Genomic DNA, 18,116 nt, shown 5'->3' with positions numbered 1-18,116 from the left:
CCAGGGTTGAAACTTGTTGAGAGCAGAAGAGCTCAAATCGCAGGAGCAGCCATCCCAGTGCTGCAGCTAGGGCTGCTTCTCTCCCCTTGAGCGCCCACGGTGTTGGTAGAGAGGCTTGTACCGTCTGTGGCTTTTCTTCTTCAAAACAGAACTCAACTGCACGCTTCTCTGTACAAATTACATAAACTTCTCATTCTGCATGGTGCCACCTAGATTCTCAAATGAACAGTACAAAGTCCTCCCGCTTTATCAGAAATAGGGACCTACACTGTTCCTCCTCCCATAATCAACCACACCAGCTGATCTCAAGCCTCAGATGACTCCTACTCAGATTCTTCATGGCAAGAGCTAAAAAGATTCAAGATCCTATAAGACTGTAACAACACACAAAGAAGATGAGTTATCCATGTGAGTCCCTTGCAAGGTTTCAAGTACTTGGAAACCTTCTCAGATCAGCCTCTGCAGTGACAGCATATCCAGCAGTGTAGCACAGATGAATGCATGACATGCTGCATCTTGTGATGCTTAACTGCACAGTTAGAGACTAAATCATAGAATCACAGAGTCACAGAATTATTTCATTTGGGAGGGACCTCACAGCCCATCCAGTTCCACCCCCTGCCCCATCCAACCTGGCCTTGAACACTGCCAGGGAGCCAGGGGCAGCCACAGCTTCTCTGGGCACCCTGTGCCAGGGCCTCAGCACCCTCACAGGGAAGGATTTCTGCCTCACATCCCATCTCCATCTCCCCTCCTGCAGCTTCAGGCCATTCCCCTTGGCCTGTCACTCCCTGCCCTTGTCACCAGCCCCTCTCCAGCTTTCCTGGAGCCCCTGCAGGGACTGGAAGGGGCTCTAAGGTCTCGCTGGAGCCTTCTCTTCTCCAGGCTGAACAAGCCCAACTCTCTCAGCCTGAGGTCTCCATAGCAGAGGTGCTCCAGCCCTCAGATCGTCTCTGTGGCCGCCTCTGGCCTGGCTCCAACAGCTCCATGTCCTTCTTGTGCTGGGGACCCCCGAGCTGGAGGCAGCACTGCAGGGGGGTCTCACCAGAGCGGAGCAGAGGGGCAGAGTCCCCTCCCTCGACCTGCTGCTCACGCTGCTGGGGATGCAGCCCGGGACACAGTTGGCTTTCTGGGCTGCCAGTGCCCATTGCTGGCTCATGTTCAGCTTCTTGTCCCTCAACACCCCCAAGTCCTTCTCCTCAGGGCTGCTCTCCATCCATTCTCTGCCCAGCCTATAGTCGTGCTTGGGATTGCCCTGACCCATGTGCAGGACCTTGCACTTGGCCTTGTTGAACTCCATGGGGTTCGCACAGTCCCACCTCCAGCCTGTCCAGGTCCCTCTGGACGGCATCCCTTCCCTCCAGCGTGTCGACACACCACACAGCTCAGTGTCATCAGCAAACTTGCTGAGGGCGCACTTGATCCCTCTGTCCGTGTCACTGACAAAGATGTTAAACAGCGCCGGTCCCAGTACCGACCCTGAGGAACATGAATAAGATACTACGAAACCTACCAAAGCCACAGGACGAGGTAACATTGTCCCAAGAGCTCCAAAGGAGCTCCAACCTAAACCAGCCCTACCACTAAACATGAGGACAAGCTCTGACTTAAGCCTGCCTACGGAAAGGAGGAAGATGGGAAACATAATGCTGATTCTCAAAAAGAAGTCCAAATGAGATATGAAGAAGTCCAGATCGGTGACCCTGACACCTCCACCATGCACATCAGAGGAAACAATTCTGGAGAACAGAAGGAACAAACAAAGGGATACGTGGGTCCTTATTGCAGAAGAATCAACAGCTTTGTAAAGGGAAGTCAGGGCTCTCTAATTTGGTGACATTTTTGGAGGAGACTGGAAGCAGACAGAAGAGATACTTTGGCAGTCCACTTGGCTGTCCAAAGATATTTCACGGAGTCTTTCAGCAAAGCCTCTCAAAGAAACTGTGTTACCATGTGATAAAAGGAAAGGTCCAACATGGCTAAATATTCACTTAAATAACGGGATGGCAAAAATGATCAGTTTTATCAGGGAAAGGAAAAAACCTCTCTTGTGCTGCAGGAGCCTGTGCCCTTAACATATTCATAAAACTAAGCTTGACAGGCCAGTCCTCTCAGTCAATGCAGGTGCTTTTATGTCCAAAGATGCAGGGTATACACTTTTTTTCTGAATAAGTTGCCTTTTAAGCACTAAAAACTAAGCATTTCCATGTTAAGTATCAATGAACCTCTTCGTTCTCTCTGGCTGCTAAGCAAGCTTTCCAAAAGCAGATCCTGTCTTTCCACAAGATGCGTTGCAGAGACTGAAATGACCCATAAAGTCAGCAATCCGGTACATCAGAATGAAAATGAAAGTTCAAGTCAACAGCTTAACAAAGTTTGAAGTCTCTGAGCACATCCATGCTGAATCAGACCAAACATCCTGTTAGCCCAGCACTTGTACCTCCCAACTGGCAAAAAAGGAATAAGGCACATATTAAACGATACTTTTCCCCATAACCCTTCCAGCTTCCAATAATTTGTCAGATACTTCCTGTTCTAGTGGTGGTATCTCTTCGCATCGTAGCTCCGAATGATCTTTTTCTTTCTAATAAGGTCTCCAGTCACTTTTTGAATCCGTTTCATGGTATCTTATGGCAGAGAGCGTGGAAAACCCCCTCCTTTATTTTTTCTAAATGTGCCATCTAGTTAACTTCACCTAATGCCCTTTAATAATTCTTGCAGTAGAGAAAACAATGAACAATTGTCTCTTCAGCACCTTCTGCAGGCTATTCAAGACTTTTTTTTCCACACTCCTGCCTTACCCCTCACAATCGGTGCAATGATTCATCATAACCCAAAGACCTCATGCCTTCCTGGAGGGTCCCTTCTTCCCAGCCATTTCGGAACACCCTCAACACCACAGACACCACCCACACACGTCCAAGCCTCTCTACAGCCTCCTCCTCCCAAGTGACAATCCCTTACCCACTCATTCCCTCTCTTGTCTCTCTTACAAATGACTCATAATCCACATGGAGACATAGTGTCTCTTTAGTTTGCAGCAAAGGAACTTCTCAAAAGCCTTTTGGACTTCCAAGACAAAGACAGCAGTCCGATAACCACATCCAGGTGTCTGGTGGCTCCTCTTCGCAAAACCCGCGTCCTATTTCTCCACGTGCCCAATGCATCTACCCTTCAGTAGTGCTTCGATGGATTTGTCCAAGCCAGACATCAGGGTTCTCTCAGCCCATCGCTGCCTGACTCTCTTCTGAACCCCTTCACGAAACATGGCACCATACACACCACCCTCCCCTTCTCTCGACCCAAGAGAAGTCAGTTGGGAGAGCAACTCTGTTCCACAGCCACAAGCTCACCTGTTTTCTCCTGCAGCCCCCTTAGGACTCTGGGTAAATATCCGATCCCGGAGACTGTCTCCACTTCCCCTCACCTATTTCTTCCAGTGCTTCTTTGACAGACACTTCAACCCCAGACACAGCCTCTGCCAAGTCCCTCACAGAGCAGCGTCCCAGCATGAGAACCTACCTGATTTCTGCACACACAGGCAAAGAATTCAATTGGATATGGTCTTATCTTCCCCGAGGTCTCTTTTTTATACTGCAATCCTCTACAGGACCTACAAACTCTCTGGCAGGCCTCCTGCTCCTGATTTTCTTGAAGAAAGATATTATTACTATTTTCAACAGCTTCTGCCAGTTGATTTTCAAAGTGTGGGCATGAATTATCCGCAAATAAGTACATACAAGGCTGGCAGAAACCAAGAATGGTCACATGTACGCAGTTGTCACCAGTAAGAGGGGTTTAGGGAAAGAATGTAATAAAAAGGTGAAACACAGAGCTCTCTGTAATCAGAGATAGAGGCAACAGCCACAGACTTGGGGGTTTAAGATATAACTATGGAACTGGCCTCCGTGAATTACTGTGAATATTTAAATGTATATCTTTTAAAATCCACTTATACTTAAACCACCACAACTTCTCGCAGCAGCAAGTCCCACAGTTTCACATATTTAGTGGAAAAAAAAAAATAATTGTTTTTAAGCCAGAAGGTGCTTTTTCTCTAATTCTTGTGTTTTGAGAAACAGTGACTTATCACTTTCTAGTCACGCTCTTCGTGGTGTAAACGTCTGACGGACAGCTACAGTCCGCCTCCCTCAATTACCTCGTGCCAAGCTGGGGAGCCTTAGTCAACTCTGTCTGTCTTCAGGCAGAAGATACTCCTGACCTCTGACAACTCTCATCAACTGTTCTCATCAAGTTCCGCTCAATCCTTTTTGCAATGGGGAATGCATTCAGTATTCATAAATTTATAAAGTGCCATAATTGTGTTTTCAGTTAGGTTGGGTTCGGAAGCCTTTGGTTTAGGCTATTTCTTGCTCTTTCATTTCTGAATTCAGCTGACTTACATACTGGCTTGTCTCCTACGTTAGAGTTTTATGGTGTCCTCTCCACTCCCCTTCCCCCAGTGCATCACCTCAAAGTGTATGTTCTTCCATTCCTACAAGCTTTCATGCAGTCTTTGGCTGAAAACTTCTCCCATATCTTTTACATTTGAAACAGCAGCAATCTACACAGGAAAGACTATTAAACAACAAAACAGAGGGTAAAACAATTTGAGCAAAATGCACCGACTGGCAATTTTTGACATAAGAAAGCATAAATCAGCATTAAAAAAAAGTATTTAAAGCTTAAGAGAACAAAAGAAGCTGAACACCAGAGCAGTGACTTACTTCTGCAGCATGGCTTGCCACTCGCCTAGTCTGTCTCCTATGGGAAACCGCTTAATGGTGCTCTGAATCTTCGCTCGCCACTCCCTCATGTAGTCCTCTATGTCGAACACAAATGGCTGCTGCCCAAAGTTGGCATCGACTATCTCTCCTGGAGTCTGGAGACCCACTGTAGGGTAGAGATTTGACTGGGAAGGAAGAAAAAGAAACCTACATTAAACCCAGCTTTCTCTTTCTGTTTCCAGTTCCATGGTTTGGTAAGACAAAAAGTGCTGCTCTTTAATTTGAAACGTGCAATGGAAGAGGAAGGGGAACAGCCCTTTAGGTACATCTCCAGGAACCCGACGACCTATTGTGCAGTTACAAACAGTTATTGTACATAAACCAGAGCAACAGGATCAATCCCCCAGCAGCCTGGGATCAATGCCACAACGGCTGTCCGTGGTGTGTCCACTTTCTGGCTTAGATTTTTGCAATTTCTACCAAAGTCCAATAGTCAGTAAATAGTAACAGTGGGGAAAAAAAATGAAAGGAGCATCATCTCAATCAACTGATCCACGCGTTCTCCACTGTTTGAACTGAACTCTCTTATTCCTTGGAAGCTGCTGTCAGAGTATTTTACATCTTTGATGAAAAGGGAACGGATGGTAGTGGAGCTCTGAGGTTAGGTCTTTGACAATCCCAAGACAGCACGTCATCCACACAAGAAATTCCACTACTGACAGATGAATTTCATTTTAAGAACAAGCATATGGATCCAAATGGGAGCTCTGACACCCCATCCTGCCCCAAAACATGGGGAAAAGAAAGATTACCACTGTGAAAATACCTCCGAAATTCAGGCAGAAATTCAGCTTCCAAAGAAGATGATCTAATTGAAAACAGGTGATAAAAGTCTATCTAGAAATTCTCTGAATTCCGGCTATTTTAAGAATAAGCTTATGGATAAGAATTGAAGCCCTGAGCTCGCTTAAATATGGGAAAAAGAGAAAGGGCATCAGAAAAGGTACAGGCATGCCTGGTTCTCACTCTGGGTCGCATTTTTTAAGAGCATGTTCCATTCACTGTTGTGTTACTTTTCTGCAGCACAGATTACTCCCCTGTTTGCAACACAAACTTCACTAATCCTCCGCTTTGGAGCATCTGCTGACAGCCTGCGGGGTGTAGGAAGAAATCTCTCTCATGGCACTCATGAACTGTTTGGGTTTCTTCCCTTTGCTCTAACACACCGGAGACCAACACAGCCAGACACCGGACACTGGGCAAGGCACGCGGAGGCACGTAGGGAAATGGAAGTCTGGGAGGTGCCTGGTTGCGGTGTCTAGCTCATGGCTGAACCCAAGTCAGACGTTAGATCAGTGGAGGAGCAGAACCTCTCTCTCTAGGTTAAATCAGCAAGAACTACTACTGGTGGTTAGACAGTCATCCTAAAGAAAGCTAGGATGATTCTCTGCTCCTCTGTGGCAAGGGCCATGGGCTTTCCTACAATTATCTGGAAAATTTATTCAACTAATTCCTCACTATTGCAGAGACCCGAGACATTGGCAATGTCATCGATCTCCCCTTGAGACCTACTGTAGCCGTGGATTTTACTTTTTACTAAAGGTACTAAGATTGTTACGAGGCGGAACTCGGCAGAATCCTGATGACATTGGCAAAAAGGGAGCCAGCGTGTCGTGGAAAGCGATTACTTCTCTCTGCTTTCACTGGCGTGGCTACAGCTCAGTACTGTACTCGGTTCCGTGCCTGCACATCCCCATCCCCAGGACAAGAAAGACATTCACAAACAGGGTCCAGCGGAGTTCTGCTAGGATGGCCAGAGGGATGGAGGCACCTGGCATACAAGGAGAGGCTGAGGGAATTAGCTTGGAGAAGAGAAGGCAAAAAAACCTAACTGCAAGTCTTCCACTCCCAAAAGGGAGGCAATAAAAAAAATGATGGAGACATTCTTCTCAAGGGTGCTCAGTGAAAGGGCAATGGGCACAAGCTGCAGCCGGGGAAATTTTGATGGGTCATAAGGAAGAAATTCTTCCCTGGGAGGATGATTAAAGACTGGAATAGCTTCCCAGAGACTGCAGCATCTCTGTTCTCGGAAATTTTCAAAGCTCAACTGGATAATGTCCTGCTCCAGCTTTGAAATTATTGAATCTCAAATAACAAAGAAAAAATGAATCTATAAATACAGTCTGAGAATGGATGCCAGAAATCAGGATGATTGCTTCACTGCTGACTCAGCCCACCTCCTCCTTTCCCATCCTCACACCAAGGAAGTCGCTGGGTTAGAGGTGTGCAAAAAAAATACAGCATGATAAAGGAGGAACTACCAGAGGAAAATGCTGTATTTAAAGTCAGTCTCTCTTGTCTTTCAGACCTAGCTGACAAGGAAATAGCTCTACTGAGGGATCAGATCGTTTCTCCAGTCCATACTTTAGACTTTTTTTATTAACGGAACTGTTTAGTATTATGAACCCAAGGACTTCCAAAGTCAGGAATCAGACCCCCAAAATACTCGGAAGGTAGAAGTAAAAAAACCCCAAGTAACAACATATCGTGTATTTCTCTGCCACTTTTGGCTACATTCCTCTTTGAGGGGAAGCTGCCTACCCCCATCTTGTCTCAAATCACCTCCGAGTTAAAATTCCATTTTTCACGTGTGGGACGTGTTCTCTCTGTTTAGCAGCTGTTGGGAACTACACGTATCTCCGCCGTCCTGCCAGACACAGGGAGACATCATCCCGGAGCCCTCTGACCAGGCAGATGCTTCTCCTGCCAAGTTCTTCAGGTGCACCTTCCCCGTGACTTCTGGACCACCTCTCGCCTCTGATGTTGGTGGCCAGTTGCTCAGGACCCCCTAGTTCATCCTGACTTGTATTTTAACCTCCTCGTCCTTTTGTGCCCCTGCAATCCCACCCTGGGCTCTTCCACATCCTGCTTTTTACACTTCCTATCGTTTCAGCAAACCACTAGGCAGGATAAACCTGATACGGGCTTGCGTAAGAGAGTTAGGCCTAAGCACTGACTTAAATAGGTGAAAAAGGGGAAAACTCCCTCTGTGGGATATTCACTTCTATTTGCAAGCAGTTATTTTTGTATTTACTTCAACCCGTGCTAAGCCAAAATGCGATTTTTTTCCCTCACTGAGTATTTGTACAGATGCAAACGCTCTTTAGAGGGAACTGAAACAAGCTGAAGCAAATGTGCTTCACCATGTGTGAGAACTATCAGAACAAAATGTGGTTTTCAACTGAAAGTATCCATTTCAACTTCCTAATACTGCAAAATACTGTTGTCATCATTTGCCTCTGAAAGGGGAATTTTGCATAAGCACTTCAAGGAAACAATTTCTACCTCAAGACTTCTACAATCTCTGGCAATAGTCATTATATTTACACCAAACGTCTGTTTTGGGAAAGGGCAGTAACCTCAACTGTTTGGAAGAAGAACTAAGCAGCCATGGACCGAGGGACCAAAAAGGGCCAGAAAAGGACATGGAATATACAGGCGTCTGCAAGGGGGAGGGAAGAAGGCAGTAATTCAAGGGAAGGATATTGGAAGAGGAGGATGGGAACGCTGGAAGTCGGGTGCAGGCATCCTCATGATGAACTGCCAACACTGCAGCTGAGCCATTTAGCACACAGAGAGGAATGTCCAAAACTCCCACAGAGGCAGAAGTCTCGTGTCCTTGCTCGCATCCAGTTAGGGGGTGAAATGACCCAGTGGAGCTTCTCTCGCCCTCTTTTTCAAGAGAAGTGATCTCATGGAGGATAATTCTCAATAGTAGAAGGTCTATAGGGCATCCACTGTTCTCCTTCCTGGCCCAGAAAAACAGTGTCATGGATGAGCTGCTGCTGTAAAAGCCAGAAGCAGGTTTCCACAGAAAACAGCTCGGCAAACTGGCTGGCAGAAGGCACAGAGACACCGTTTAACCACTGGAGACCTGGCCACGAGGCATGTGAATAGCTGATCCCAAACCCCACCTGACCGGATCTTCCCCCAGTTTAACACTAAAACATTCCCCCTGCGCAGGACACACAGACAAACAAGCATGAGATCCTGTAAGGATGATCTGGTGAGATCAAGAAACAGCGGGATGGGGGATGCCCTGGGCTCAGGAGGGGTTTGCATTCAATCTCAGCGGCAGTGCAAGACCCCGCTGCTCAAGAGCTCTTCTGCCCGGTCTGCTTCCCCAACTGTTCATCCCCCATTTGCAACAGAGGCTCGACACCGGGGGAACAGCCTCCAAGTGCACGTCAAACGTAGACATCAGCTCACCGTGCACTCCTGCACCAAAGGGATGCAAGTCACGCTACGCGGGACAGGTACAGCCTGCCAAATCTGTGCAACACGTTAGGTGGCAATGACAAAACAACGGTATGCGTGTTGGATAGCTGTTTCTGATTGGTAAGAGCCTAAATAGTAATTATCTATCCCAACATGAAGATTGCTCTCATCTCAGAAAGAGAAGCGGTCTAGCCAAATGAGAAGAAATGAGAAAGAATACGTTGTGAATAAATTGTGAAAAAATTAGAAGGAATATGGTAAAACTGTGACTCCTAATGTAATCTATACCCAGAGGGAAAACAAACAACACCTAAAACTAAGGGGTATATCACAGAAGCGTCTTCTTGCTACGGATGCAAGGCTGTCACAAGACCTCACTCCAAAAGGTTAATATTCATGGACAGGTAAAATATTCTTTTACTTTAATAAACTGTTTATTGGACCAAGTGAAATAACCCACATAAAGAGGGTTTCTGGTTTGGAATACACTGCGACGTTACCAGGTTCAAAGAGGCTAGGAACCAAAAAAAAAAGCTGTACTGACAGCTGATATGAGAAGGCAAATTAAATAACTGGAACGTCCTTCAGCGCAGACAGTGGCTGGGAGAGATCCGTAAAGCCATAAATCCCACTGGGAAGGTGAACTGGGAGTGCTAGTCATTATTTCTCACAGCACAAAAATTAGAGGAACAAAATGAATTTTTTAGCGGGAGGTGCCAAACAAAGGAAAGCAAGGTTTCTTCCACACAGCGTGGAAGTCAGCCAAGAAAACGGATCTTTCTGGAGACCTAAACAAGTTATGGAAACTAAGAAATTCCTCAGAGGAAATTCATTTGGGGTTATTAAGTACAAAGACGGAGAGCAACCTCAGGGACAAGAAGTTCTATGTATGAGAGAAATGGATGCAGTGGATGTGTTGGTCTATGCCTGACCTGGTTTTAGCTGCTTTTCCTTGTCCAGGAACACGTGGGCCTGAAAAAGAACAACCATTTTTTTGTTCGTGACCCAGTGTGAAAGTCGTGCTTTTGTCAGACCCGACTAGGTGTTATTGCCTCGTGTAACTCAGCTGGTGGCACTGCACTCAAGAGTAACTCAGTACCGGGGCTGGTGAATCAGAGGAGTAACCCTCAGCCCCACGCGGGTGCCAAATACATTCCTCCAGCAGCTCCACGAGCTGCTTACTCATCACGGGCAGAGGCTTGCCAAGGATCCGTGCCACGAGCCAGCTGAGCTTGACCTTCGGTCTCAGAAATACCCTTCCCTAACCACACCGTGGCAAGGCAACAACTCCACCACGGCTGCAAGACCTGGATGAGACAGGAAGAAGCTGAGAATAATATCAGTAGGTATTTTTGAGCTCTGTGATGATGGGACGTGAGAGGCCGCTCAGTGACTTTGCACACATACTCCCCGCAGTCGAAGCTGCGTTTGGAAGACAGTGACCTGTAACGAAGTCTGACTCCTTGCTTTAATTCCAGGAGAAGGAGCAACATATTCTTAGGGGTGGTGAGGGATGAGAGGAGGCATGTTGAGTAGCCCACAGACCCAGCCACAGGATTACAAAGTTCCAGCAAAAGGAGCACCCACGTCATTCAGTAATGTGCATTACCATTTAATAACAGGGCATCAAACAGAAAAGAAAGAATAATCACACCCCCACGCTCTTCCCCCTCCCTTCTGTTTGCATCCTTAGTTAAAATACTGAAAATAGGTGTACTTACAGGGAGGTCTGTAAAGGCTATACCTGTGGGGGGAAAAATATTAGAATTAAAAAGACAAAGGACTATTTTTTTCCCTGCTTGGCGACATCCTTAACATGCTACAAAAAGTAACTGCATTTCAATAAATCCCAGCTCCGACCCTGCATTTCATGACTTGTTGTATCTAGAAGTAACTTCCCTCCCCAGTCCCCTCCTCTGTCAGGTTTTGCATCTGGAGAAGGGTTCAGGGAAAAGCCTAAGTGTTTCAGACATCTCTCCCAAAAATTTTGTTTTCTACAAAACAGCTCCTCTTTTCTTTGCTTCTCCCTCCGTTACTACGAAGGAGTTAGTTTTCAAGACTCACTTTGGCTTTAGAAACAGAGTTTTACTATAAGGTTGCTTTGGTTTAGGCTGTAACTAGTTCTTCTCACCAGCCAGAGAGACAGGAATGAACATTCACGCTTTGCATTACAGCTGGGGAAGAGCCTTGCGACAAGACCGAGCTGCAGCCAGGAGCACCTGAGAAAAACTGCGCAAAGAACAGCTGCATCCTCAGCTACGCTGCTACAGACCCAAATATAAGAGATGGGGGGGGAAAAGGTGTATGGTTTCCCTTTTCATTTACATTTGGCGTGCCAGGGAAGAGATATCTGCTTAAGCAGAGGCAGCCACTGCTAACGGAGTTGTGGCTGGAGATAACGCTCGGCTGGAGTCAGGGTCCCCCGGGCACAGCTCTGCGACGCTCCGCAGCTGATGTAGATGTGAGCTACCTCTCGGAAGGAGGGTGCCTCTCTTCCCTCTCCTGCGGCATGTGTCCCTCCATCCGCCATGGGTGGGAGCCAGCGGCCGGGCAGGAGCAGGGCGAGATGGATCGGCCAGCGACGGCAGCTCTGACCACAGGTTTTGGGTCGCTCTCACCAAAACAGCACAGGGGAAACTGCTGCCATGCCCTGTTCGCCTTATCAGGCTGAGCTTAACTCACGTTTTCAGCTAACGCTTCAGGAGTCAACCTGGAAGCTGCGGTCTTGCCCCACGCACGCTCCCAGCAATGCTTCCTGTCCCCAGCCAGAGGAAGGCTGGTACCCACACCAGTATGCCCAGTTCTCGCACACGTCCCACCCCCCAGCCACGCAGCAGTCCCTTCTGGGTGGCAGTGAAAAGCAAAAGCACCTCATTCTCTGTTTTTCATGTTAGGACTATTTTAACCTGCAATGTAATGTTACCAGATCAGCCTGAAATGGTAATTTAAACCAACTTTAGGAGTCAAGATAGAAAGAAATAATTACTATTCGAAACAGCACAGATCCAAAATCAAGTGCTCAGAAAATATTTTACTAAATAAATAGCCAATAGGGTTTAATCAACATCGTGGCATTTTGGACCTCATCTGTTGAGTATCCTCTGACAACTGGTGTAGCTGCGCGGCTGGGAGCTGCATCCAGCACAGGGGCAAGCACACGGTTTTTGAGTGGACTGCAAGGTAGGTGGAAAATTGGCTGGACTGTCGGATCGAAGGGTTGTGATCAGCAGCTCAAAGTCCAAGTACTGTCCCTCAGGGATCGATGGTAGGGCCAATACAGTTTCACGTCTTTACCAACGACCCGGACGATGGGACGGCGTGCAGTCTCAGCAGGTTCACAGATGTTACCAACCGCGAGAGCGGAGAATACACTGGAGGTCGTACTGCTATTCAGAGGGACTTCAACGGGCTGGAGAAATGATCCAGCACAAACCTCATGAAGCTCAACAGAAGCAACTAAAGGGCCCTACCACCAGGTTGTAATATTGCCAGAAAACAGGCCAGGCCGGGCTGAACGGTGAGAAAGCAGATCTGCAGAACAGGACGCAGGGGGTCCTGCTGGGCACCAAGTGGAGCAAGAGTGTCCTGGTTTCAGCTGAGATAGAGTTAACTTTCTTCACCTTCACTGGTGCCCAGTAACTCCAGGCATCGCATCACCTCTCCTGTCCTGAGTGACCACCATAACCGATGGGAGCCCAAAGTCACAGGCTAAACGAACTCAATGGACATTTTGTGGACATTTTGAAAGAGTGGTTCATAGACTAAGGGAATTATATCAGCATATTGTATTATATCAAAGGATGAGAAGGGTGGTGGTGGTTAATGAGGATGTATTGGATTGTGTGGGACCTGAGCATGATGTAAATGGTATAGAATACGGGGTGGATAAAGTCCTGCTTTCAGCTGAGAGTTATTTTTCTTCATAGTAGCTATTACGGCGCTATGTTTTGTGTTGGAAAGAGTGTTGATAATATAGAGGTGTTTTTAATATATAGAGGTGTTTTTTGTTATTGCTGAGCAGTGCTTACACAGAGTCAAGGCCCTTTCTGCTTTTCACACCACCCTGCCAGCGCACAAGGAGTTGGGAGGGGACACAGCCAGGACAGCTGATCCAAACTGACCAAAGGGATATTCCATACCATATGGCATCACGCTCAGCTTATAAGTGGCTTGGGGAAGAGGAAGGATGGGGGAGGCGGTGGCGTTCGGGGTGATGGTGTTTGTCTTCCCAAGTAACCGTTACGTGTGATGGAGCCCTGCTTTCCTGGAGATGGCTGAACACCTGCCTGCCATGGGAAGTGGGGAATGAATTCCTTGCTTTGCTTGCACATGTGGCTTTTGCTTTACCTATTAAACTGTCTTTATCTCAACCCACGAGTTTTCTGACTTTCACTCTTCCAATTCTCTCCTCCATCCTGCCGGGGAGGAGTAAGCGAGTGGTTGCGTGGTGCTTAGTTGCCAGCCGGGGCTAAACCACGACAAGGAGTCAGCGGTGGCTCCTCACAGTGAAGCAGGTCAACCACAGGCTGGGCTGTACTAGTACGAGTGTGGCTGCTAGGTTAAAGGAAGGGATTTTTTCCCTCCTTTCGACACTTGTGAATCTAAACTCGAGTATGATGTTCACTTCTGGGCTCTCCCATAACACGACACAGCAAAACTGGAGTGAGTCCAGCAGAGGCCGACAAGATGAAGAGAGGCTACGGGAAATTGGGTCGTTCAGTCTTGTTCAAACACTTGTTGCTGCCTACAGCTACCTAATGGGAGGGTACTGAAAAGGCAGAGCCAGACTTTTCCCAGAGATGCGTGGTGACAGGACACAGAAGGCAACAGTGACAAGTTGCAGCACGGGAAATTTTGATTAGATGGGGGGGGGGAGAATTCAGTATGAATGTGGTTAAACACTGAATCCAGGGACCAGAAAAGCTCCCTAGGGGATCTCTATTCTTGGAGACAGTAAAAACTTGATGAGTTTCTGAGTAACGTGATCCAGTTGGTCCTGCTTTCAGCAGGGCGTTGGGTGCATGACCTCCAGAGATTCCTCCCAATGAAAATTACTCTATGATTCAATAATGAAACTTATGTTGTCTTTAAATTAAGGCATTTGTATGTTTTGCACCCTCTGTTATGTAACTAAGACCAATAAAATGCTTTATGTGTACAGAACTAGATGTGTTCACAAATATGTCTATTCAGAAACTTCATCCTGAAGCGGTACTGCTACACACCTGCGTCCAACAAAGTCAACAGCAGAAAGTGAAAAAATCACAGCTCTAACTAGGCAGCTGAATTTGAAACTGCACTCTTTCTCTGCAACACCTCCAAAGCCTGGATCCAATTTAAAATAACAAACTTCATAAATTTAATGACGTAAGAACTGGACAGGTCAGGAAGCAAAAGTGAGCGTGTGAAGAGCCTCTCCTGTAAGTCCATGATGTTAACCTGATCATCAAGGCAGTGATATAAAGACATTAAATGAAGGCTCAGTGCTGGGGGACAGGGTGATGGACACCTTCCCCTGTCATCTAAACAAAGGACTTTCGCCTTTCCGTGACTAACGTGCATTAATACACATCCCCCATGCATACAACATGCTTGTGGACCTTCTAGCCCAACTCTAACCTTCACCCAACAACAATCATCCTGTCTGCCTCACAGCTGGCCATTTTCTTCACAACACATTTCAGAATTCAATTTGCACAAGGCAACATACATTTGGGTGATGAGCCACAACACTCCATTTCCCACAGGCAGGGTACTCCTCCAGCATCTCTTTAGGTAATCGTTAATTCAGAGATTGCAAAAGCAGTGCTGATGGACTGCAACAAGCAACAATACATTCAGCAAGATGAGCATCTTGAAGAGTATTCTAGCAAATGTCAGCCCATGAAATACTTGAACACTTCTATGACTTGCTGCTGAGGAGAAGCACTATTAAACCCACACAGCTCTACATGCTCTTGGGAACCGTTATCCAATCCAGCCACTTGGGTAAAACTGTTACAGAGAAACCAGGCTGCAGCCAAGTTTGATATTTTGCATTCATTTTAAATCTGGTTCATCTTTAAAGTCTTGTTTTAAACCTCCCAATGCTCTTGCTCTCTGCAAGCTTGGTTTGAGGACAAACCTGTTAAACCTGGGCAAAGCTGGGATGGACATCCGCGGATCTCTGTAACAAGCAGATTTCTTCATTATCTCTAAGGTTCCTATTAATCTCTAAACTGGCTGAGAATAGGCATTGTGCTTTACAGGTTAACTTGGTCTTTCCAAGTGCCTGCACTAGAACTCAGACTACAGGAAGTTTTCTATGCCAAGACTTCAGAGGGTTGCACGCTCTTTTTATAGCCCTGCTGCTCCATTTACCTTGGTCCGCTGTCAAAGTCTGAGATCAGAAACGCTCCTACATTCGTCCCTGGGCAAACTCATCCACTTAATCCCAGCGAGCTGTAGCAGTCACGTTCCCTCACCATGTCTTGTGTCCAAGAGTCTCTGCTTAACAGCCCCAACATTTCTCACATTTCTCCCTCTTTCTCTCCTAATTCACACTCACCACACTTCTAGCCACATCTCATCATGTTTTTTACTGCCAGGACTCTGCTCAGAACTTGTCGAAAGCAACTTGTCAGCAGCCAGAAGATATTCAAGACATTTTCCAGAACACAGAATTAAGACTACATACGATGTCAAACAGTTTTCATGTGACGTCTCCAAACAAAGTTCAAGACTTTGCTCCAATCAGAACATCCAGAATTTGTGATGGCCAAGAAAACAGTTCTTATACATTGCTCCTCATGGATCTGATTAAATGGAAAAGTATGGAGACAATGGAAGATCATAGTCAAGCAACAGGAGAAATCGCAAGGAAAACAATGGGGGGTGTCTAATTAACAGATAAAAAGGAGAGGATGAAACGGTGACGAGAGAAATGGTGACAAGAGAATATCATCTGTAGGGAAAGACAAAGCTACAGTAATTCCATTAAAAGCAAGACAAATGCAAATGCCCAGAGGCAGGGCCCTGAAACCCTGCTGTCAAGCTAATTGGCATCACAAAGAGCTTAATTAGTCTCATGAATATTTTTTATATCTGCAGTAGGATTACATAATGACCTAATTTCCTAAGAGGAGAGATATACAGCTTCAGCAGCTTTGTGTCAGGGAGCATCAAGAAAAAGCACTTTTATCCCCTTCCTGGTAAATCTCGGGTTTACATGACACAGAAATGAGATTCTCAAGTATCACGAAATGTTCAGGATCTTCATGGAGATGCTTCCACTAGGCCAGAAAGTGTTCTGACTTTCAAATAAATCACTGCTCCTGCCTCCGTCTGGTCTTGGTTCCTCTGCCGAGACCTGCCTCACCCCTCTCTCCCATCTACCTGTTCAGCGCTGATGAGAAGCGGCGTAACAGCCAGATGTCTTACAGGGCTCAGACACCCTCTCCCCAACCTTCAACAGGAAGCGCTTCTCTTGAATGCTGTGTTTCACTATTGATGGCACAAACAGACACTACTAGTCCTTAACAAGAGTCTTCCCGGCTGTGGTCTTCATTCTGCTTTTGTAAAGACAGTAAAACGTTCCAGCAGCTTCTGGGGGTGTCAGCCCAGCAGTGACCGATGGTCTGTGACTTCCAAGTACTTCCAGCACCGTCTCTTCTAACCACATCATCTCTCCTCTCTGAGTACAACCACTATGCCACTACAGCTGAAAGAGGAGCGGGTACACGAATGAGCCAGTTGTGAACGCTCATGAGAGTCTCCTGCCTGTAATTTTCTCATACATCTCATGTCTTGTACCATACACCTGAAGAGCCCAAGAGGAGGATACCCAGGAGACAGCTACACCTCTAATCTACTGCTGTTCTCTAAGCACAGTGTAATTTAATTTCCTTCCTTTCCTGTTTCTTCCCACTGGCATAGTTCACCACTGGGCTAGACTGCTCCCCAAGGGACCAATGTCAGATCAGAAAACACAAGCTTTCTACCCAAAAACCATCTCTGAAGGAAAAGGAACGCTAAAACTCAAGAAAGGAAGACCAGGCAACCTCATTGCTGTAAAGACCTCCAAATGTCCCAAACAAACCAAATCTCTGAGCAGGACACCAGGCAAAGACCCAGAGGACGGTAATGACGAAATGCAATACAGAAGTTATTGAACTGTGCTCTTTGTTTGGCTTCACCTGCCCAGACACAACACCGCCCTGGGAACAGAACAAGGACGGAGCAAGGGACAACTTTTCGAGCGAAACCTCTTCTACTCTGCAGACTCCTGGTCACTAAAAAGGAATTAAATTTCAAATGAACAAATTTGTATTCATTAAACAGAAGACCTGGCCTCTTCCCAACTGTTACGCTTTCATTGTGATGAAAAATAACAGCACTGGCACGCTAAAAACCGGTGAAGCTGGAAAACCACCCACTCAAATAAAGGAAAACAGCCAGAGGAGCACAGCACAAACTACTATACTGCTTCTGTGTAAATACACACTAAAACTCAAGGACAGCAACTAAAAGGAGAGATTTTGTGAAATCTTTTTAACTGTTTCGGCACCTTGTATTTTCGGCACCTTGTATTTTCATAAAAGAAACACTCAACTCTCAGAAGCTTCCCACTGGGCTTCTGACTGAGGCTCCATTTATAAAATTAGAATGTTAAAAATGAATCTCAAAGGATGCTTAAAGATTATTTTTTCTCCATTCAGGGCTGAGACCTCTTGATGTGTTGCAAAGCACCAGGACTAGTAGGTGACTGCATGGTCACAGATTCAATCTAGAATGCTTCTCAGAAGGCACATGCCTCATTTCTAGACAACCATCCCCTCACAAATCAACAAACGGTGAGTATGAAATTAGAGGAAAACTGAAAACAAATTTCCAAAAAAAATTCTGTCCAGGCACCAGGCCTTCCTGCACCTGCCTCAAAGGAAGGATCTTCCTTGGGATTTGAGGGCGAAAAGCCCGCATCTCAGATCCATCTCTCAGCTATACCTGTAGCATAATGTGCTGCTTTCACAGAACCACAGACTGGCTGAGGTTGGAGGTACCTCTGGAGGTCATCTGGTCCAACTCCTCTGCTCCAGCAGGGCCACCCAAAGCTGGCTGCCCAGGACCGTGTCC

At 46.5% G+C, this 18,116-nt stretch overlaps 1 protein-coding gene across 6 annotated transcripts in view; it reads right to left on the bottom strand.

Annotated features, from left to right (window-relative positions):
* The window catches only part of RANBP10 (RAN binding protein 10), a 76,266-nt gene that overhangs the window by 13,447 nt on the left and 44,703 nt on the right, over nt 1-18,116 (bottom strand). For all 6 annotated transcript variants that reach the window (XM_054840246.1, XM_054840247.1, XM_054840243.1 and 3 more), the window contains 2 exons: nt 10,727-10,749; nt 4,728-4,912 (listed from right to left, as the gene is read on the bottom strand). In XM_054840246.1, the coding sequence (XP_054696221.1) occupies nt 4,728-4,912; nt 10,727-10,749 (208 nt within the window). The remainder of the gene's footprint in view (nt 1-4,727; nt 4,913-10,726; nt 10,750-18,116) is intronic.

This window comes from Grus americana, chromosome 13 (assembly GCF_028858705.1).
Source record: "Grus americana isolate bGruAme1 chromosome 13, bGruAme1.mat, whole genome shotgun sequence".
NCBI lineage: Eukaryota > Metazoa > Chordata > Aves > Gruiformes > Gruidae > Grus > Grus americana.
This window is presented reverse-complemented; position numbering and strand designations above follow the sequence as displayed.